The sequence below is a fragment of the Equus asinus genome, chromosome 5 (assembly GCF_041296235.1).
Source record: "Equus asinus isolate D_3611 breed Donkey chromosome 5, EquAss-T2T_v2, whole genome shotgun sequence".
NCBI classification, from domain to species: Eukaryota; Metazoa; Chordata; class Mammalia; order Perissodactyla; family Equidae; genus Equus; species Equus asinus.
The window spans coordinates 15,555,496-15,578,215 of NC_091794.1; the positions used below are offsets into that span (position 1 = coordinate 15,555,496).

Consider the following 22,720-nt stretch of genomic DNA (forward strand, 5'->3'; position numbering starts at 1 on the left):
TTCCATTTGTCCTGACAAAAATCTAGGCTCGCCTCACTTCTTCTTAGATGAAAGCAACCTCTTCCTCCTAGCCCATCCCCCTTCCTCTAATTCACTTGGCACGCTGTGGGCAAGGCACCTACAACTGCTTTCACCTGCAGCTCTACTCGTCCCTCTGCCTCGGACACTAGGACCCGCCCATACTTCTCAAATTCCCTACTCTTTCCCAGCACGAATGCTTTATTCTAAGTAGCCCTCTAAATATATGGTATTTTTTTCCTCACTCTAAACATTTCCTTTTGTGGTTCTCTCACTTAAAATGGCTTCTTTTCTCCCCTATGTGTACACAAACCTGACTGCACCTTTTTAAGATATATCTCACACCATGTTTTTAACAAGGGTTGTAGTGATCTTAGCTTAATTCTTACAGTATTCAGAATTTGAAGTTGGAATGATTTACGATCATGTTATAGGCTTTTTATTTCCTCCTATACACCATGATTTCTACTTGAGAATATACTCCATGAGGTAGATGACTAGACCATTTGGTTCCTTAGAGTAACACATATTTGTATCCCAGCATTTACTTATAATTGGGATGATCACAAATAATACTATGTAACTCATCCTAATAGGAAACCAAATACAATATTAATGGAGAAACGATCCTATATGCAATATGCCTATAAATTTTATAAGAGGAAGAGAGGAAATAAACTAACAATATTAAAGAATAAACTAACAGATGAAAGTTTCAGTGTTATAAATGCCACTGTACAGTGGCTCGATCTTCCTGAATAATCTGACAACAAAAACAAAAGCCACAAGACAGTGTATAACTTTTGACCCGGTGAGTCCCCTTGAAGCATCACGGTGAAGAAAAGATAAACATTATAAACATTGCTACTCTATGGCATGATTAAAAAGACAAGTATCTCACTATGTTAATATATGGAAATGCTTGCCTCCTTTGTGCGTACAACAAAGGAAAATACAAACAGAAAATGAGGCATACACGTGGATTATGACAACTTCATGGAAATATATTAATTAAAACTGATAATCTGAATAGGGAAATCAAATGTTTGTTATATTCACAATTATCGTATCTGTTATTGCTAATATTGGCAGTGCTTTTTAGAATGTATAATGTGCTTTCTTACGTGTATGTCACTTGAAAACCTGATTTTATTATTGTAGAAATGTGGCCGTGCTCACCTTCCCATCGGGGAGCTCCATGTAACCTTCTATATCAGTAGTGGCTGTTTTGCCAAACCGCCCTAGTAAACCCTGCAGCTTGAGACCAGTGAACGTTAGAGCCATTTCCCAGAACCTGCAAACAAACAGAAAGAGACTGAAGGTACCTCGAAGGAGTGTTATCTATTTTTATTTTAATATCACCCAGGCATTTACATATCTCATAGTCACATATGTTATTTATTCATTCATCCGATTAATATATATTAAGTATCTACCTATCAGGCAAAGTTCCAGGCAATACAAATTCAGCATTGAGCAAAACAGACCAAAAAGACAATTTTCCTGCCTTTGTGGATATTATATTTTAGAATGTGTTGTCCTATGCAGTAGCCACTAGCCAAATCGGACTATTTTAATTTAGATTTAGAGTAATTAACATGAAATAAAATTTAAAAATCAGTGTTTCAGCCAGAGCAGCTGGTTTTAAGTGTTCAGTAGCTACATGTGGCTAGTGTCTGCCAGACCAGACAGCACAGAACACTTCCACCATGGCAGAAAGTCCTACTGGATGGTACCATTTTTGAGGATGTAAAAGTTTTCCCAAAAACTCCAATTTACTTGCTGACTGATTTTCTTGATCACACTGTGCCTTCATTTTCTCATGAATAAAATGGGAATATCAGTAGCACCTACCTCACATAATTGCTTAAAAAACCCTTAGAACAGTCCCTGGTACATAAATCAATCAATAAATGTTAGTTATTACTTACATTTTCTTACTAATAGTCTAAACAAATGAACAGTACGAATGAGGAAAACTATGTAGAAAAAAGAATCTGGCTTATCAACTGGATATAAAATAGTTAATGGAAGGTATCAAAAGTCAATAATATGAAGCCAAAAGCCTATATAACCAACATCCTTCTCCAAGGCTGTTGCAGGTCCCCTGACCATACGTTTCCATGTTCTCTGTACTTCTTTTATAGCACTGCACACGTGAAATTGTTCAGTGTCTACCTTTCCCCAAAGATATAGTGTGTAGAAAATATGCACTTCACTAAATGATGGGAAAACGTAAGGAATTGGAAATTTTTAGCCTATATCTAGCAGAGGATTATTTGAGAATTCCCCCAAGGTTACATTTGAAAATCTGTTCAATTAGTCTATATTTCTAATGAATTCATAAGAAGAGGGCCAGGTTTAAAGCGGAATAAGAGGAATTTAGGACAGATGAAAACATCTGTCTCATAGACACTGGGAACCAAGCCGTGGTCAGCTCCAGGGTGGTGGTAGAAGGTTGTTAAAGAAATGCGTGAGACAGGGTAGAAGAAAGACAGAGAAGGACAAAATCAGTCCACCCTGGAAGCAGATCAGGGTTTGATGGAACAAAAAAGACGTGGAACTTAGAGCCAGAGACCTGAGGGTCGTGTGTCAGGAATGATTCCAATATAATTCTTGTTTTACAGATAAAGACCGAGTTCAGAGACGTCAAAATGACTTACCCATCACACAATATTGCTACAACAAACTTAACAGCGGAGCTGAAAGCTCAATATGAGTTTGCAAACACCATGCCAATGTTAGTAAGACATTATACAAACTCTTTTAGGAAGTGAAGCCTCCAAGAAGGCGGCAGGCTAAATTTAAAATCCCTTCTTATATCTATGCCGTTTGCAGCAATAAATCCCCATATCGAATTAGGAAAGCTACATTACTAGTTAGCTTTAAAAAGAACACATTTAAAAATTATCCTAATGTTAACAACCTCAGCAAAAATGTCTCCAGCTGGTCGATCCTCTTAGAAAATACCCTTACGATAATCTACAAGCACCTGTATCGGTCGTATGACCTACTTGATGTGGCCTGATCCCGATGTAGTAAGCTGCTCGTCATCTTCAGGATTGAAAGTAACCTTAAAAACTTCCTGAGAAAAAGCTTTTGTCCTCAGTATGGGCTGCTCTTCTTTCCAATTCCAGATGGTCAGTGTGTGATCAGGGTTGCCACCAACAGAGGCCAGCAAGGTACCATTGTAGTTAAAGTCCACATAAGCATAGCCCAGATCAGTCCCATCTGCAAGGATGAATGGGAGTCCAATGAACAGGGGCAACATTTATTTCATTTTCAAAAGTGTCTTATCAAAGAAAGGAGGGTGTATATAGGGAGGGAGAGAGAACAAGCAAGCACCCTTGGTAATGTGTATTGATGGAAGAATGCCAAGAATCTCCTAAAGAAACAGTTCCAAAATCATTCATCACCCTTGGCTTTAGAATGAATTACATGATAGGTAGGGGAAGGAGGAAGAAATCTTAATCACATTTTGCATGAGAAAACCATTTTGGGAATATATTCCGTTTTATGAAGTGGGGGAGGGGAGACACAAAAGCATGTTAGGTGGCAGAAAGAAATCAAACTATAATTTAAAATTTGCCATTGGAAACTTCACAAAATAAAAATTGTTGACTTCGGGTTTCTGGTTACACATGTAAGGAGCTTGGAAGTCACCATTCTGTCCTAAACACGCGAAAAGCTGACGAGGCTGAAAAATCAACAGCTCTTCTTGGGTCCCTAAGAAGGGGAAAGACACAGGACAAACTGCTGTCCCCCACACTGAAGAGATTGACAGGTGAACACAGGGATTTGCAACCTACCAAGGTAGGGATTCAGGAGGAAAAACAGCCAGCGCTGGGGTAGTGGGACCTGAACTGTAACTGACCAGTTGCTGGAGGCTCAGTGTGGACAAGTCTCAGAATTAAGAACTCTGGGGGGCCCAGTCATAAGGTGGTCCCAACAATACTGTGAGATTTACCTCCAGGAGCTTGACCAGCTTCCCACAGCAAATACCTGGAAAAACCCCCTTGGGCTTCTGGCAGGGAGAGGGGAAAAGAACCATTTTGAAATACACCAGCGCACTCTGTTCTTCTTAATAAGGCCTGTCCTCAGGGGAAACTAATTAACCAGAGCCTTACCTGCTGGGTATTATCACAGCCTAACTCACCTGGGAGAAGAAAATACGCAACTCCAGCCCACTCTTGCCATCCTGTCCCACACGAGGTGGGGGGAAATACTGAGAAATATTTGTGAAGTTCACAGTCCAGAGGCAGAGGCTCACCAAAAAATTGAGACCTAAACCTAGGACTATAGAACGTTTTGCCTCCCCCCAACAGCTCACCACCATGTTACTAACAGCCTGTTTACAGCAGTTCTTTTTACCCACTACATCACGTCTGGCTATCAAGAAAAAATTACAAGGCAGACCAAAACGCAAAAAACACAATTTGAAGAGACAGAGTAAGCATCAGAACCACACATGGCACAGATGTTGGAAGGATCAGAGCAGGAGTTTAAAACAACTTTGATTAACATGCTAAGGGCTCTAATGGATAAAGAAGATGCAAGAACAGATTGGCAATGGAAGCAGAGAGATGGAAATCATAAGAAAGAATCAAAACGAAATGCCAGAGATAAAAAACACGATAACAGGGGCCAGTCCCATGGCCTAGTGGCTAAGTTCAGCGTGCTCCCCTTTGGCGGCCCAGGTTTACGGGTCTGGATACCAGGCATGGACCTACACCACTCATCAGCCATGCTGTGGCAGCAACCCACATATAAAATAGAAGAGGACTGGCACAGATTAGCTCAGAGCTAATCTTCCTCAAGCAAAAAGGAAGGAAGATTGGCAACAGATGTTAGCTCAGGGCTAATCTTCCTGAAGCAAAAGAGGAGGAAGATTGGCAACAGATGTTAGCTCAGGGCTAATCTTCCTCGGCAAAAAAAAGAAAAAAGAAAAAACCACTGTAACAAAGATGAAGAATGTCTTTGATGGGCTTATTAGAAAACTGGACATGGCTGAGGAAAGAATCTCTGAGCTACAGGATATAGCAATAGAATCTTCAAAAACCAAAAAGCAAAGAGAACAAAGACTGATAAAAACAGAATATCCAAGGACTGTGGGACAACTACAAAAGGTGTAATGTATATGTAACGGGAACACCAGAGGGAGAAGGAACAGAAGAAACATTTGAAACAATAATGACCGAGAATTTCCCCAAAATCATTGTCAGACGACAAACCACAGAACCAAGAAGCTCAGAGAACACCAACCAGGATAAATGCCAAAAAACTACAGAAAATGGAAGATAAAGAAAAAAATCCTGAAAAAACCCAGAAGGGAAAAAAAACCTTACCTATGGAAGAACGAAGACAAGAATTACATCCAACTTCTCCTCAGAAACCATGCAAGTGAGAAGAGAGTGGAGTGAAATAATTAAAATAAGAGAAAAAAACCCACCAGCCTAGAATTCTCTACCCAGAGAAATTATCCTTCAAAAGTGACAGATAAAGACCTTCTCAGACAAACATACTTCGAGGGAATGTGTTTCCAGCGGACCTGCTTTGTAAGAAATGTTAAAAGAAGTTCTTTAGAGAGAAGGGAAATAACAGAGTCAGAAACTCAGATGTATATAAAGAAAGGAAGAGCATTAGAGAAGGAATAATTGAAGGTAAAATAAAAAACTTTTATTTTTCTTAGTCTTAATTGAGCTAACAGATAACAGTTTGTTTAAAATAATAATAACAATGTATTCAACTATGTATGCTTATGTATATATGTACGCTTATATATAAGTGAAATGAATGCTTAAATATAAGCAGGCTTATATATAAGTGAAATGAATGACAGCAATGCTACAAGGGACCAGAGGAAGGAATTATGATTATTTTATTATTATAAGGTACCCACACTACCTGTGAAATGGTATACTGTCATTTGAAAGTGGTCTTGGATTAGCTGTAAATATCTATTGCAACCTCTAGGGCAACCATGAAAAACAGTAAAAAAAAAAAAGAAATACAACATTTGCTAAGAAAGGAGAGAAAATGGAATCATATAAAATGTTCAATTAAAATCACAAAAGGCAGAAAAAGGGAAGACAAAAATAGAAACAAGAGCAACAAATAGAAAATAGTAGCAAATATGAATGATACTAATCCAACTACATCAGCAATCTCTTTGAGTGTCAATATCTAAATACATCAATTAAAAGAGATCGTCACAGTGGATCAAAAAACATGACCCAACTATTTATTAAATATAAAGACACAAATAGATTAGAAGTAAATGGATGGAGAAAAATATACTATGCTAACACTACTGAAAAGAAAGCAGGATTAGCTGTATTAATTTCAGACAGAGCAGACTTCAAAGTAAGGAAAGTTATCATGGATAAAGAAGGACATTACACAATGATAAAGGGATCAATTCTCCAAGAAGACAGAACAATTCTTAACATGTAAGCACCTAACAACAGACCATCAAACTACATGAGGCAAAAACTGATAGAACTGCAAGGAGAAATAGATGAATCCACACTCATAGTTGGAAATTTCAATACCCAGTCTCTCAGAAATGGACAGATCCAACAGGCAGAAAATCAGTAAGGACATAGTTGAACTCAAAAACACCATCAATCAATGGGATACCATTGACATCTACAGACTACTTCATCTAACAATAGCAGAATACACATTTTTCTCAAGCTCCCATGGAACATTCGCCAAGACAGACCACATTCTGTGTCATAAAGCACACTTTAAAAAATTTAAAGAATACAAATCAGGGGCCAGCCTGTGGCCTAGAGGTCAAGTTTGGCATGCTCTGCTTCAGCAGCCCGGGTTCACAGGTTTGGTTCCCAGGCACAGACCTATACCACTGTCAGCCATGTCATAGTGGCGACCCACCTACAAAATAGAGGAAGATTGGCATGGATGTTAGCTCAGGGCAAATCTTCCTCATGCAAAAAGAAGAAGATTCACAAAAGACATTAGGCTGAATCTTCCTCAGCAAAAAGAATGCAAATCATACATTGTCTGTTCTCAGACCCCAATGGAATTAAAATAGAAATCAGTAACAGAAAGATAACTGGAAAATCCCCAAATATGTGGAGATTAAACAATATACTTCTAAATAACACATGGGTCAAAGAAGAAATCTCAAGAGAAATTTTAAAATATTTTGAACTAAATGAAAATGAAAACACAGCTTAAAATTGAAATCGATTAGTAACAACAGTACAGTGAAAATCCTCTGGATGATGACATAGTGATCGATAGATGTCATTATATGTTTGTCTAAACCCATAGAATGTACAACACCAAGAGTGAGTTCTAAGGGAAACTATGGACTTTGGGTGATTATGATGTATTAACGTATGTTCATCCTTGGTAAAAAATGTACCATTCTGGGGCCGGCCCCACGGCCGAGTGGTTAAGTTAGTGCTCTCCACTGCGGTGGCCCAGGGTTTCACCAGTTCTAATCCTGGGCGCAGACATGACACGGCTCCTCAGGCCATGCTGTGATGGCGTCCCATATGCCACAACTAGAAGGACCCACAACTAAAAATGCACAACTATGTACTGGGGGGCTTTGGGAGAAAAAGGAAAAATAAAATCTTAAAAAAAAATGTACCATTCTGATGAGTCATGTTGATAGTGAGTAGGCTCTGCATGGGTAGGGAGTAGAGGGTATATGAGAAATCTCTGAACCTTTCTCTCAATTTTATAGTAAACCTAAAACTGCTCTGAAAAATACTTTTTAAAAAACTGACAACTGAAATTAATTACACAGAAAACAGAACTGTAAAATAACTATGATGATTAATTGTATGTGTCAACTTGGTTAGATTATAGTACCCAGTTATTCAATTAAACACTCATCTAGATGTTGCCGTGAAGGTATTTTGCAGATGTGGTCAACATCTATAATAAGTTGACTTCAAGTAAAGGAGATTATCCTTAATAATCTGGGTGGGCCTGATCCAATCAGTTGAAAGTCCTCAAGGCAAAACTGAGGTTTCCCTAAGGAAGAAGAAATTCTGCCTGAAGATATAGCATTGGCTCCTGCCAAAGAATTTCCAGCCTGTCGGCCTGCCCTACAATCTTCAAACTTGCCAGCCCCCACAACCGCATACGCCAATTCCATTCAATAAATCCCTCTTCACTCTCCTACTAGCTCTGACTCTCTGGAGGACCCTGACTGCTACAATAATTTTATGTCTTCTTCAGAATGTTGTTAACCTTGAACATGGGATATTTTAAAGATCCTACTGGACTCACCTCGAAGGATTCTGTAGGGCCTCAGAGAAGGATATTCATAGACGACAATCTTTGGGGAAAATCCTTTCTCAGCTACCGTGAAGTAAGTTTTATCAGGGTGAACCTATAAAAAATCAGAGCTCACTAAAGTATAAAAGGAAGATTTTCATATAAATAGTCGTATGAAGGCAGCATTTAGCAACTGTTATTTTATAATTTGTTTATTAGGATCCACTCCAATAGAAAACTGAAAAATGAGCATCTGATAATAAATACTTGATGATGGATATGATTTAAATGAAAACTGGAAGAATGCTTATTTTAAGATTTACTTTCATTAACAGAGTGATTTCTAACTCTACAGTTTTTTTAATTGCCATCAGAGGAGCTGAAACAGAGGTTCTCAATCTTCAGCACGCAGTGGGATCACATGGAGGGCTTATTAAAGTGTGGACCGCAAGCCCTACTACTAGTTTCTGACTCAGTAAATCAGGGCTGGGTCCCGAGAATTTGCATTTTCATTTCTAACAAGTTCCCAGGGATGCTGATGCTGCTGACCTGGAAACAATTCTTGGAGAATCACTAATTTAGATGAATTGTTTACCCTGAATATAAATCAACCTAAATTTTTGTATAGAAAAAGTCATGTTTCCAGAGTAGTTTACATCTCAATTTAAAGATTTTTGCCTTGAACAAACTTACCACAAATGAATGTAAACTTACTAGAAGTGAGAAAGATACAATATTTCCAAGCCAGATGCAGAGGAAAAATATAGTAAATATGCCTTGGATAAATTATTTGTGTCAGAACATCAAACGCTAGCCATATAAATTGGATACAATTGTACATTTATTTCTGTTATTTTTGTTCATTGGTAAACCAGGATGCAGGAAGAATAAATGGGTAGCCAAAAAATAAAAATAAAAATAGGCCGTTATAAGAATAAGCTATTTAAAAAGCATATTGTACTTATAAAAGTCTATTTTCAGTTACCGTTTTTCAACTCCTGATTATATACCTAAGGCCAAGGAGCTTGGTTCTGATATAGATTGCACTGGAAGTCCTGGTACCCAACATAGTGTTCCAGTTCTTTTTCTTCCCTCCTCACACGGGGTGAGGAGATCTATGACAGGCTGTCTTCCTTCTGGCAAATTGCCTCTTATTCTTCCATTCGAGTGAATAGCTACCACTTCAACTTGAAACAAGGCTTGGATTTATAGGATGGACACTCATTGAGAATGATAACACTGAAAACAGCTAACATTTATTGAGTGATTACTACATGCCAGACACTGATCTAAGTTTTTTTTTTAATTAATCCCCTTAAATTTCAGGTCAACCTTGGGAGCTTGGATACCATTATCATTCTCATCTTATTGATGAGGAATCTAAGGCACAGAGAGGTTAAGTAACTTGCTTGAAGTTAGACAGCTGGTAAGTGCGAGAGAGAGAATTCAAGCCAAGTGCTGGAGCCAAGAAGCAAATCGAACTAAAAAATAATTGATTCCAAGGACCTGGGGGAAATAGGTTAAGACTATATCTTTCTAGATCCCCATTTACAAAGGAATATTATGTAATATATGTGGGCACAGAAATCTGAGTGGGGATTCAGGCAAATGTTTTACCCTTCTAGGTCTCATACACAGTAAATGAAAAGTTTCTGCCCTTTCAGATTGGAAGATGCTGTGGGGTTGAATTCTGGTGTTTTGCTTTATTTTTACTGGAGACCTTAGAACTAGCAAGTCATTTGTTTTACACTCAACATACCGATTCTCCCTATCTTCTCTGGAGGATAGTTTATATGCCCCAAAACATGTCTCACAGGTTTCTCATAGCCTTGCAAAAGTATTTCTCATCCACAAAGGGATAGCTGTTTCAGGAAAAACAGCAATGTGGGCAGTGGAGGAAAGGCCCCTGTCACTCTCCAGGCACTAACAGCTCCAGCCACACGGAGAAAAGACCCCGTGGACATACGACTGCTCAGAGTCCAGGCCAGGCGGATGAGGCTTCAGATTAGCGGTCTTGACCACGCTATGCCTCCAACTACTAACCTCAAACCAAATTACTGAACAAAAGAGAAAAACAGAAATTTCAAAACTATTATTGGCCATAAAGTGATAGAAAAATAAGTGATATTAGACGTTGCTCAGTACCCTGTAGATGGCGTGGACGTCAGGGCTCATGACACCTCAAGATGGCCCCTGACTGACTTTCCTTCGCACAGCCCAAGACCTCACGTTGGGCCCGTGAATATTTGCACACAGCTGGTGGCACAGAATCATGTATTTGCATATATCTAGCTTTCGGGTTTTTGCTTTTTAATATGGGTCTTGTCTCTCTAGATGGATTTTAAACTCTCTGAATTCATAGAGGTCATGAACCCTTCTTCATTGAAATCCCTGCATGTTCTGAGTAGTGTTGGACACATAGTGTTATATAATAAGTTCTGGCTGAATTCATTAATTGGTCTTAAAACAAACTCCCTAAGGAGGGACTTTCTTATGTACACACGCTATATAGAGGTAGATGATCAAGTAAAAAATAAATTCCAGGTTATCTTTCACTCCTCCATCTCACTATATCCTGTTTCCATAGCCAATCTAAGTTCTATTTGTGGGTCTCAGATTTTCCTCACCTTCTCCATTCCCATTGCCATGTCCCTGCTTCTCTCCTCAAATCAAGAATCTCCAGAACCTCCTCACTCACCTCCACTTCTAATCTAAATGTCCTGTCAGGTCCCATCTATGCTAATCAAAAGAATTTCCCACTACTCCCTGCTAGCCTGGCCCAGTCTCTCTGTTGGAGCCACATCGGCCTTTCTGCTGGAAGTCCTCTGCCTCAGCAGGGTGCTGTGAAGCAAACCCTGCACCTTCCACTTCTGTCTGGTCTGCTCACACCCAGCAGGAAGGGCAACAGCAGGCCGACTTCTCTTTGGATAGCGATCCTTCTAGAAGCCGTCTTGGGCATCTCATATGGAACTGCTGCTTGTATGAACCCCAAATCCTGCATATTTCTCCTCCTTTCCCTCACTGTCTCATATAGCATAATCTCAACAGATGCCCCTCTCATGATGCCACAGACACCGAGAAGTCCCTGAGGCTGTCACTGGTGCGAGCAGATCGAGGGACACCTACGTTTAGGGAGCACAGATAGAAAAAGAGCCAAGGGAAAAGCTGGATGACAGGGCCAAGTGCTATGGAGAGGTCAGGTAAGATATAGTCAGAAAGACATTCTTCAGATTTGGCTACTAAGAGGTCCAGGGGTCACCTTAGTAAGGACAATTTCAGCCAGGTGACGGGAAAAAAGACAGCAGAAGCTTGGCTTTGAAGGGAAGATCAAAACTCAGGGGGTAAAGAGAACACGTGGTTACAGAGGGGCCTTTTAAAAGGAGAACATGTTAATTTAGTATGTTTTTATGCTGAGGATGAAAAACCTAAGGAGATAGAGGCTGAAGAAACAAGAAAGAAGATGACCGATAGAGACAGACACATGAGGCAGAAGGAAGAAACAGGCTTCACACCACACACAAAGCCTCTCGTCAACTGAACTACTGAATGTACAAAATACTTCATCTCCTGATGTTCAGTTATGTACTTAAATCTTATCTGGCATTTATCTCTAATTATTATTTGAATTATCATTTGTGTTATTCATCTCACTATTTTTTCAGAATAGCAACATAGCATTCAATGTGAAAAAGACTGCCCGACTGTGGGGAAGTCACTTAACCTCTATAAGCCCCAGTTCCCTATCTGCAAATGGGATGATAATATTGTTAATATTATAATAATCCACGGAGATAATATCAATGAACATCGTGGTTGTAATCGTTGAATTGAAAATGCCTTAGAATACAGACTGCTGTGCATCTCATGTGATGCCATAACATCGCACGTGGTGTTGGCACCTAACTGGCTGGTCCACAGAAGAATCAAAAAAGATGGGTTTTTTTTTTCCTAAGTTACTAAAGGCATACCCCAATGACGCCAATTCCTGTACCACTGCTACTTCGCAGGTAGATCTGTTCCTTGGTTTTCAAATTCAGAAGGATGAGCTGGTTCCCAGCTACGTACAGCACAGTGTTGTTGTCCAAAAGCTGTAGGTTGGCTCGCTTTCTGCAGTCATAACCAAAGGAATGTCTGAGGGACAGTCGCTAAGGAAAAGGAGTGAAACAGTCACCATCCTAGAGAAAGGCAAAGTAATGAAATAAACATATTTTTAAAATCCATATTCTTGGATAAAGACTTGAGGTTGAAGTAGTTGAATTTTACTCTGAAACTCAGAATTCTTTTATGTATTACTCATGCAATTTTGTTTTTAAATTAGGTAAAAATCCTCCTACTCTAATTTAGTTACTATTTTAATGTTCCTAGAGAAATCCTGAAAGCACATTAATTTTTGTTTTCAATAAAAAGTAAACTTAAACTTTCAATTTGAGTACTATAGAGAGCAAAGCTGTCACCTAAGTAATTTCATTTTCCTCTCTCTTACTAAAACTAAATCACATTATGATGCGGGAGGAAGTCCGTGTCTCTGTCGCCTTTCTACTCACAATGCCTGTTCAGTTTGTGGACTGAACGCAGTAAAAGTATTACATAGGCCTCTTCTTCAATACTGAAAGACAAGAGGTTTAAAATTCTGACATGTTTGTAAAATTCTGACACACCAGTGACAATGTGACTGCTGCAAAAGCTTCATATAAGTACAATTGAAATTTAATCCATATGGACAAATTATGAAAACTGACTAAATAATATATAGTATATAAGTATATATGTAATGAATAGGCTAACATTTCCCTTCTGAGCTCATTAGATTGTAGGGGTGTGTAGAAGAGTGTGCGTGTGTGTGTGTGTGCACTTCTATGCCATAGAGTAAAACGGCACTAATTCAAAATAGAGGTTAAAAAAAATCTGAGTTAGAAAATATCCTTTAAATGTACATTTCTACTACATTCAAGATCAAATTAATATAACCCATGATATAAATGTAATAAGTTAAATGAGATCAAGCTATTAAAAAAATTATAGTTTGCAAAAGAAATATATTCCATAGTATATCTTAAGTAGATAGATTCTTATTTCCAAGAATTCATTGTTGAACACAAAAGTTGAAGGATCGTTGGAGAAATCTTTATTTCTTGAGCCCTGTTTAAAAAAATTCTGAGTTTTAGAGGATTCCCCTTATTTGTAAATAAACATTTTCAGGGAAAGAATTATACGTGAATTTTAACAAGGATGATATGTAGATTGTAGAAAAGAGAAAATTTAAATTACTGCAATTTGAATTGGGAAGTATATACAAATTACAACCAACTAAACGTAACTATCCCTCATGGCCTAACAGTTAAATTGAAAGAGAGAGAGAACATTTCAGGGTATTTGATCTTTTCAAGAAAAAGGAATTTTGTAAATTTAATAAAAACATAAATGCCTAAAATTGAATCTCATATAGAAGTGCAAATAAATATGTGATCCAAGGATTTAATTGAGGCTATTCAGGCCTCACAGAGAACATCTGGGGCCTCCTTATGAAAAGAGCGGAACCTGAGGCTCCTTATCTTTACAGAGCCTGGTGTGGGGCAGGAACTTTTGCCTGCCCTCTCCTTCCCTTTCCCCAAACAACAGCTCTCACCTTTCCTTCTTCCTGCTCTCCTTCCTCTTTTCCCAGGTGCCAAGATAATCCTTCAGAGGAGTAAAAGTATGTCTGTAACTAGGAGAGTAGTCGTGGGTTGCCAGCTCTTCACTAACTTGGATGACCACTGGGAATCAGAGACGCTATCATTTATGCAATATTATCATCTCTAATTTCAGGGGGGAAACTCCCTCTTACTAGCTGCTGCTCTGATTAAAGGCCCTTTCAAATGCAGAACGGGTGGGACCAGTAACTTCCCAAACTCTCCCCCTCTAATCACAACCTGCTTGAGGGCAAAGACTTCTTCTCCCTCCTGTCTGCTTCCTAGATTGCCTAGCACAGAGTCTGGAGTCAATTAGACATTCAATAAATGTTTGCTGAATGAATCAGTGAATGCATAACTAGAGTCTGATCCTTCCCTTTTAACCCCATAGGACAGTGGCAGTCCCAACCAGAGCTTTGAAAATGTTCAAATGTGTTCGGATCTGCCTTTGACTCCCTCTGTCTTATCTGGTCCTCTCTCTGGCTTGCCGCCTCTTAACCTCCTGTGAGAGACCCAGGGCCTTCGCTGTTTCTTCACGGCCATCTGGGGCCTCCACCTTAACATTGTGTTTAAACACTGTGTTAAGTTCTATTTAATGTCTTTTACAAGTTATGCTACAGTTTGGGTGATATTTTATAAATGACATGTTTCTTAATTGATTTAGAAGACACAAAATTTAAAACTGAAGTAAATTCAATATAACAAAGGATTAAAAGTGAACATAGGGCATACATGACAGCTGACTTTTTCCTTGGAGCTTCGCACAGGAAATAAAGATTATACTTGTTCCATCTCTAGAGAGTAGAACTAAGTTTAACGCGCGATGCTCGCAGGAGGTACATTTTGACTCAAGGTGTGGAAGAGCTCTCTAATGATGTGAGCTATCCAAAAATGGGAAAAGCTACTTTGTGGTTTCCCTGGCTTTGAAAGTGTTCAAGTCTATAATTTATGCAGCCACTCATCCAGCATGAGTAGAAAGAATTCACCCATTGAGTCAAAAGTTGAGGTCCTCTGTTCTATTATTTAGAATCTAGGCATCTCTCTCTAACACAGAGATCCTTATGCCCTGGAGCAGCTCGGGGCTGGGAGAAGGTGACACAATCAAACCACCTGGAAAACGTTTTCAAAGTGCATATGCCCAAGCCTCTCTCCACATGGAAAGGATGCAGAAGGTCCAGGAAGGTATCAGAGCATGTGTATTTCAGAAAAAGCTTCCAGGTCACTCTGACGTATACTACCCCATTTGAAAAAAATAGGCTAGAAGAAAGCTAACAGCATGACTTTTGTCAGGAGCTTGTCCAATGGCCAAAACCAAAAGAAGCCCTCAAAAGGGAAAACTCCAAGTGACAAAATTCAGGGGTGAATTAGTTTTAGTTACACCTGGGATTGAAATAGGGTTAGATGCTATCATAACAATGTGTTCTATTTCTATATAACAAGCAAAATTGAGTCAGGAAGTCCACCCCCTACCTCTGTAAGGACACCTTTATAAGAGGCTGGTCAGTGGTTTAGGGCCTGTGGTCATAACCACTGCCCATCTGAAGGAGGCACACTAAATTGCTAGCCAAGGGCCTTAGTGGACATCATCTCCTAACTATCTGCTTTATAAACCTAACAACATAAAGTCATGACAAAAACTAAATCTCCTTGTCAATCATCCCCACCTTGACATTTCTTCACACACTCTTATTCTCCAGAGCAACTAAAACTTGTCATTTTGTGCCCCACTTCCTCAGGGTTGTCTTTTCTGATAACTCATCTGATAAATGGACGTGAATATACTAATGCCCGATAAGGGCCACATCAGTGTTTTTAGAAGGGAAATCAGTGATTTTAACTCAACAGGCAGTGAAAAGGGATGCCAGGCTGGTAGAGGAGGTAAACGAGGATAGGCGGTCTTCTGTCTCCTTCACATCATGTCTTATGAACGGACAGCCAGAAAAGCATCATTTCTCTTCATGGTTGTTTGGCATCAAACAAAAGTTTAGTTTAAACTAAGATTATGCATTTCTATCTCAACTTCTCCAAGAGCCAAGCTTCTTAGAATTACCTAAAACAGGGGTTGGCAAACTATTTCTGTAAAGGGCCAGGCAGTAAGTATTTTAGGCTTTGTGGGCCAGATGGTCTCTGTTGTAACTACTTAATTCTGCCCTTGTAGTGTAATGGCAGCCAGACAAAATGTAAACAAACGAGTGTGGCTGTGTTCCAATAAAACTTTATTTAGGAAAACAGGAAGAAGGCCAGATTTGGTCCGTGGGATGTAGTTTGCCAACCTCTGACCTAAGAAGCTGAAACCTCAAAATTATACATATGTCACTGGAGTGGATACACAAGTGTGAGAAGATCCAATGGTATGTTCGAATCCGGAGTCACAAAAGGCGTCGAAATAAGCTGCGTATAATCGTAGAAGAAGGTCTCAGATATTTTCTTCTTAACTTTTTCCTCTGCCTCTTCCGCAGCTGGGGCAGGGGTTTCCATATACCGAGATTCTAAAAAATTAAAATGCTTTGACTAAGAAGAGCACCTGGTGAATCCTAAAATCTTATTTCTCAAAGACAGGAGAAATGTACCTAGTCCACTATACTCTGGTAGTAAGTACTACTACTGGCCCGAAGATAGGCTGCCACCCACCAGGGAGCATGGGAGGAAGCGTCAACATGCCTGTGTGCATCAGGGTGAATGCTGAGTGCTGGATGTGGTTTCAACAGACTCAAAGAGCAACTCTCAACTCCCCAAAACTCATCCTGCTTACCTCCAACGCTTTCCGAATAATCTTCTTGAAGTGAACTTGAACTGCCTTCCAAATGTTCCGTATATGAGTCATCATCCTCTAAATAGGATTCTTCCCCTTCAGTAACTGTTTCATCTGTAGTATTTTCCAAAAATTTGTAATCCTCTTTCACAGCAGCTATTAAAAATAATTTGTTTTAAGAATTTCTAAATTTTGAATTAAACATTTTCTTATTTCCAAAGTAGCTAACACTTCCAATGTGTTTGTGCTCTGAACTGAATGAATTTGAATACTCAATACTTTTAATACTTCCTAGGAGAATCATTTTATTTGGTCACTCTTGGAACTCTAAAAAAAAAAAAAAAAAGCCTTCCCTGTGAGTTAGTCTCCATTTTCATTTCATTTCCAGTATATTTCCTATCACTGCATACTTACAAGAAAGTAAAAGATAAAGAAAAAAAGATTGGTCAGTATGCTGCTATCATTATTTCAATGCAATTCAATTTTACCAACATTTATTATTTAAGGACCCTTCATGTCAGAGACAAGTAATGCTTATTCCAGAATCACCTTCTCCACATATGACTATTTATCTCTGGATGATATCCCAGAAATAAGTTAGAATATTTGCTTCAGGACAAGCTAGAAGGGAAATAGAACTGAATGGAGGAAGAGTGGCCCTAGGTGTAAGTCACATTCAGATCAAGTCCAAATGTGGGTATGGCTAAATTTATCACGCCAAGCGGGTGAAAGGGCTGGGTGCACTTTCAGAAGAACAAGGCAGAAATGCCAAGTATGCCAGAAACAGAATAGAGCCACGTAGTAGACCTATCTGAGATGAGGTTAAAAGATTAGGAATAAGGCCCAAGACTAATACAAATGAGACAGGAAAGTTGGGCCAAGCCAATTAGCTGGACAACAGGAAGGAAAAACAACCCTGGGTACCTAAATGGACCACACTGTTTGAATTCCCTCAAGAGAGGGTCCTGGGTAACTTCTCTCCAGTAATACCATTAGCTCTTTCTTGTTACCGTCTCAATCAAAGACTATTTTCCCATTTCAAGATGAGGGTATTAAAAGCTCAACACTCCATCTGCTGGCCTCCCCCTGGGAAAGGAGGTAAAGCTGCCATTAGATGAGTTAAGGCTGCCACTGGGATGCTAAAGGAATTGGCAGCCAATACAGATGAAGGAGAGTAAATAATGAAAAAAAAAATAATGAATATTCTGAGCTTGGTAGAAAGGTTGTTCCACTGACATAAAAAGCGGAGTTTGGAAAAAACCTAATTTGGTAGAAATTAGACACATTAAATCAGGTTGGTGAAGCAGCAGATCTAGGCAACTCAGTGATGACTGAGGACATTTATGATTTTTATAATCCCAAAATAGACAAGCGGAAAGCTTATGGTCTGAAGTTTAAATCAGCATTTGCTTTTCTATTCTTGGAAATAATCTAGAATCACCACAGGAAATGAAAGCCAAAAAAACAAACTGCATTTTTCGTAGAACTAGAAGCCATTAAAACCCCAAATCAGAAATTGGTGGCAGGGCCGGCTGGTGGAAGGGCTGGAGAAATTAGTAGAGACTGAACAAGGATGGGTGCAGGAGGAGGCAAAGGGTGGTTGACCAAGGAGGGGAGATACCACAGTCACAGATCTCAGAAAGAGCCAGCTAAAATTTTTGTTTTATGATCCAGGATTTTATATGTGAGTTTCTTTAGTTTCTTCTTCCTTCTAGCCAATGGAAATAGGAAAGTATGGTGCCTCTCCTCTCCAGCCGCCCCAGGCACAGACTGCCTCCTGCAAATACAGCTGGCCTTTCTGGTTCCTTGCTTACCTCCTCCTTCTCTGTGAGATTGGGAACACAATGAGGAAGGCTGCAAATGATATGATTGTGCACATAGGAAATCTGTCAGAACTACCTATAACTTATTATAATTTTTTAAAGAGGTCAGCATGGTTACTGCATGTAAAAACAACATACAAAAATTATTAGTTGGGACTTCCACTTTGGCCACGATGAAGTAACTAGTACCAGACTGCTCTCCTACTATGATTGTGGAATTATTTAGTTCTCTAATTCTGCCTATTTTTGTTTAAAGTATTGTGATGCTCCGTTATTAGGTGCATACATATCTATGATTGTTGTGTCTTCCTAATGTATTGATCCTTTTATCATTAGGAAATGTCCCTCTGTGTCACTGGTAGTACTCCTTGTCTTGAAGTCCATTTTATCTGCTGTTAATATAGGCACTGCTTACTGTTTGCATTATATATCTTTTTCCATTCATTTACATTCAACTTATTTGTATCTTTAAAGTGTGTCTCCCACAAACATCACAATAATTCTCAAAATGTTAATACAAACATGCATCACTTAATCATGGGAATACATTCTGAGAAATGTGTCACTAGGCAATTTCATCAGTGTGGAAACATCATAGAGTATACTTGCACAAACATACAAGGTATAGCCTACTACACATCTAAGCTATATGGTACTAATCTTATGGAACCACCGTTATATATGCTGTCCATTGTTGACCAAAATGTCATTATGCAGCACATGACTGTAGTGGGATCTTGCTTTTATTCGCCATTCTGATAATCTCTGCCTTTTTGATGTGAATGTTTAGTCAATTAATAGCTAATGTAATTATCAACAGGGTTGAATTTGGGTCTAATATCCAATTACTTATTTTCTGTGTGTGCCCCTCTCACTCCTCCTTTTTTCCCTTTTCCTCCTTTTCTATTTTCTTTTAGATTGTTTATTCTTATCCTTTTAGATTATTTATTTGGGATTCCATTTTAATTTCTGTTGGCTTTTTAGCTATTTTTGTTTTTTTTTTTAATGGCTGTTTCAGGTATTATAGTATATATCCTTAACTTTACAGTTTACTTAATTAATATTATAGTAATACACATTTTTCACCAATTGATAGAACTAGTCAAAAACTCAGTAGAGACATAGATGATCTGAACAACACTATCAAACATGCCAACTTGATATTTATAAAACACTGTACCTATCAACATGAGGTACTCATTCAAGTGCACATGGGCCATTCCCCAAGGCAGATCACTTGCTGGAACATAAGATAAATTTCAATAGATTTAAAAGAATGAAATAAGACAGAATATGTGTATTCTCTGATCACAACAAAAGTATATTAAAAATAAATTACAATAAGATATCTGGAAAACCTACAAATATTGGAAATTAAACAACACACTTAAAAATAATGTATAGATCAAGGAGAAATCAACAAAGAAATTAGACAATATTTCCAAAACTAAATAATAATTAAAATCTAACATATTAAAATTTGTGGGACAGAACTAAGGCAGTCCTTACAAGAAAATTTACAGCTTTTAGTACATATGTATATGAATACAAGAAAAAAAAATCAATGACCTAAAGTTCCACCTTAAGAAACTAGAAAAAGAAAAGCAAAGATAAAACAAAAACAGAATAAGTAGAAGAAAGAAAGGAAATAACAAAAATAATAAATAATAGAAATAATAAAAATAAAAGCAAGAATCAATGACATAAAAAGCCAACAAACAATAGAGAAAATTAGTAAAGCCAAAATCTTATTCTTTGAAAAGATTGACAAAATTATAAACATGTAGCTAGACCAATCAAGAAATATAAGAGAAACAACACAAATCTCTAATATCAGGAATGAACATAGATTCTACAGTTATACCAGCAAATTTTACAGTCTAGAAGAAATGTACAAATTCTATGAAAGATACAAATTTACAAAACCTACTAAAGAAGAAATGGACAACCCTCTATGTACTAAATAAATTGAATTCATAGTTAAAAATTTTCCCACTAAGAAAATTACAGGCCCAGATACTTCACTGGTAAATTCTACTGGACACTTAAAGGAGAAATAATACCAATTCTACACAAAATATTTTTGAAGACAGAAGAGACCAAAATCCTTCCCAATTTATTATATTCGACCAGATAATTTAGTCCTTTGATAAGAATCAGAAATCAATGTTTTAGTAACTAACAGTCCTTCACTCTTGTAAGAAATGCTGAAGGTTTTGCTGCTACATTTGGCCTAAATTTCTTAATAGAACTCAGTTACAGCAGAAACTCCTTGCTGAGTACGAGGAAGAGTCTACTTTCATCTCTCTGGAAAACCAAGAAATTGATTCACTTTGCATTAGCATTCTAAAGAGTAAGAAGTCGCTCAGATCTTTTAGCAAAACTGAGAACAAGGTAAGGTCTCCAGGAAAGTAAAAAAGCAGCTATCAGGTATGTGGCAGAGATCTTTTCTCACAGCACCAGGGTAGACGGTGTCAAGGTGCCAGCAAATTATTTCACATTAGCATTTAGGATCCTAAAACCCATGAGGTATGAACTAATTTATGAGCTGAGCACAGGGCCCGGCCATGTTTGATAAGAACCACCCCAAAGAGTTCTGACGGAAGAAAGGGAGATCCTGAAGCTGTGCTGGACAAAGGACATGGTCCTTCAATCCACCCATCCAGGAAACCAAAAAGGAGAAAATCCTGTGTCAGAAACTTAGGGAATGGAGAAAAGTGGAAATGGACAAACAAGAGAGAAGGAAACTAAAGTTTTTAGGAGAGTGATATAATCATATCTTTCGGAAAGAAAACTCTAGTGGTGGTAAGGAGGAGACTTGCACAGGAAGACTTGAGCAGAAATCCTTGTTCTGAGTCCCAGCAGGAGAAGGCAAACATCTAAAATAAAACATGATATGGAGAAATCCTGGATTTACGGGACATGTCTCAGACAGATGGAAAGAATTTAATGTAAATTTTGTAAGTGAATTGATTTGCCCAGGACCTGATCTCCTCTAGGTGAATAGTCAAAATTAAATTTCTGAAACTATATTTAGGTTTAGAACTTAAAAAGTTAAGATTCCACTAAGATATCTAACACCATGATGCCCAGTCAGAAAGAGCCAACCATCTTTCAAAAATCCTATTACAAAATCCCTCACTTTCTCTTCTGTTTGCAATCTATTATATCTTTCCGCATGTTTTCCAATTTAACCCTCAAACAGCTCACAATTGTCATTTTAATGGGTGAGAAAATTGAGGCTCAGAGAGGTGAAATAATTTATCCCAGATCAAGCATCTCTAAGTGGTAGACCCAGGACTCAAAACGAAAGCCCAGCTTTCTTTCCACTACACTGTACTGGAAAAGCCCATGGAAGACTTTGTAGACCCCACAGGAGAGAGCAAGACCAGATGTGCAGACAGCTGATTATCAACGTAGAGATGATAGTAACTTCTACGTGCCCAGGAGCTGGAGATAGAATGATGAAAACACAGGCTCTGCTCTTAAAGAACTTAGAGTTTAGTAAGGGAATTAAACAAGTAAACCATTTCTGTTGTAAAAACTTAGATACGTACTCTTTAAAACTATTTTACCTAAATTAAATGGTAAAAAACCTAAGCATATATTATCATCTTTACTTACATCTTGGTTCAGATTTAGAGGACCCCTGGGACGGCCTTCTATCACTCTTTGATCTGTCTGATTTCCCCCCATCAGTGTCCTGATCATCTGGCTCCTTCATTTTCCCTGTAAGGGCAAAATTGAGATAGAGAAAGGGATAAAGCTGTAAAATAGAAATCATTCACAGATTTTTTTCCCCTAACAAATTCCACAAGCACCAAACACCATATGTGTTGATAATCGTATGTTTGCACAGTATCTGAGATGATTTCACCAGCAGGAGGGTACAGCCACCAGCAGAGACCTCTGCAGAACTGCAACATATAGTCAGCCATTCCCTTTCTCCTGGCAAACTTGTCATGGTGGTGCCCTCGGCCTTTCCAGAGGTCCATAGTGAAACACCACCCAGGTCCGTCTTTTCCCCAAATGCTCCACCATCAAAATTAATCCTTTCTTTGGTTCATCCCCTCCTCTTCCTCTTCCCATCATCAAATTCCCCTGATGTTATTAATCAATTTCCATTTGAAAATATTTCTTGAGGGCACCTAGTATGTATCAAGTCTTATGTTAGGCACTAAATTGCAGTACTGAACTAG

At 38.5% G+C, this 22,720-nt stretch overlaps 1 protein-coding gene across 4 annotated transcripts in view; it reads right to left on the minus strand.

Moving 5' to 3' along the window:
- The window catches only part of CFAP44 (cilia and flagella associated protein 44), a 105,159-nt gene that overhangs the window by 76,148 nt on the left and 6,291 nt on the right, over positions 1–22,720 (minus strand). For all 4 annotated transcript variants that reach the window (XM_044771585.2, XM_070508840.1, XM_070508839.1 and 1 more), the window contains exons 2-8: positions 22,146–22,250; positions 16,699–16,854; positions 16,276–16,435; positions 12,246–12,408; positions 8,290–8,392; positions 3,033–3,249; positions 1,198–1,312 (exon numbers count right to left, since the gene is read on the minus strand). In XM_044771585.2, coding sequence (XP_044627520.1) covers positions 1,198–1,312; positions 3,033–3,249; positions 8,290–8,392; positions 12,246–12,408; positions 16,276–16,435; positions 16,699–16,854; positions 22,146–22,245 — 1,014 coding nt within the window. In that variant the 5' untranslated portion in view covers positions 22,246–22,250. The remainder of the gene's footprint in view (positions 1–1,197; positions 1,313–3,032; positions 3,250–8,289; positions 8,393–12,245; positions 12,409–16,275; positions 16,436–16,698; positions 16,855–22,145; positions 22,251–22,720) is intronic.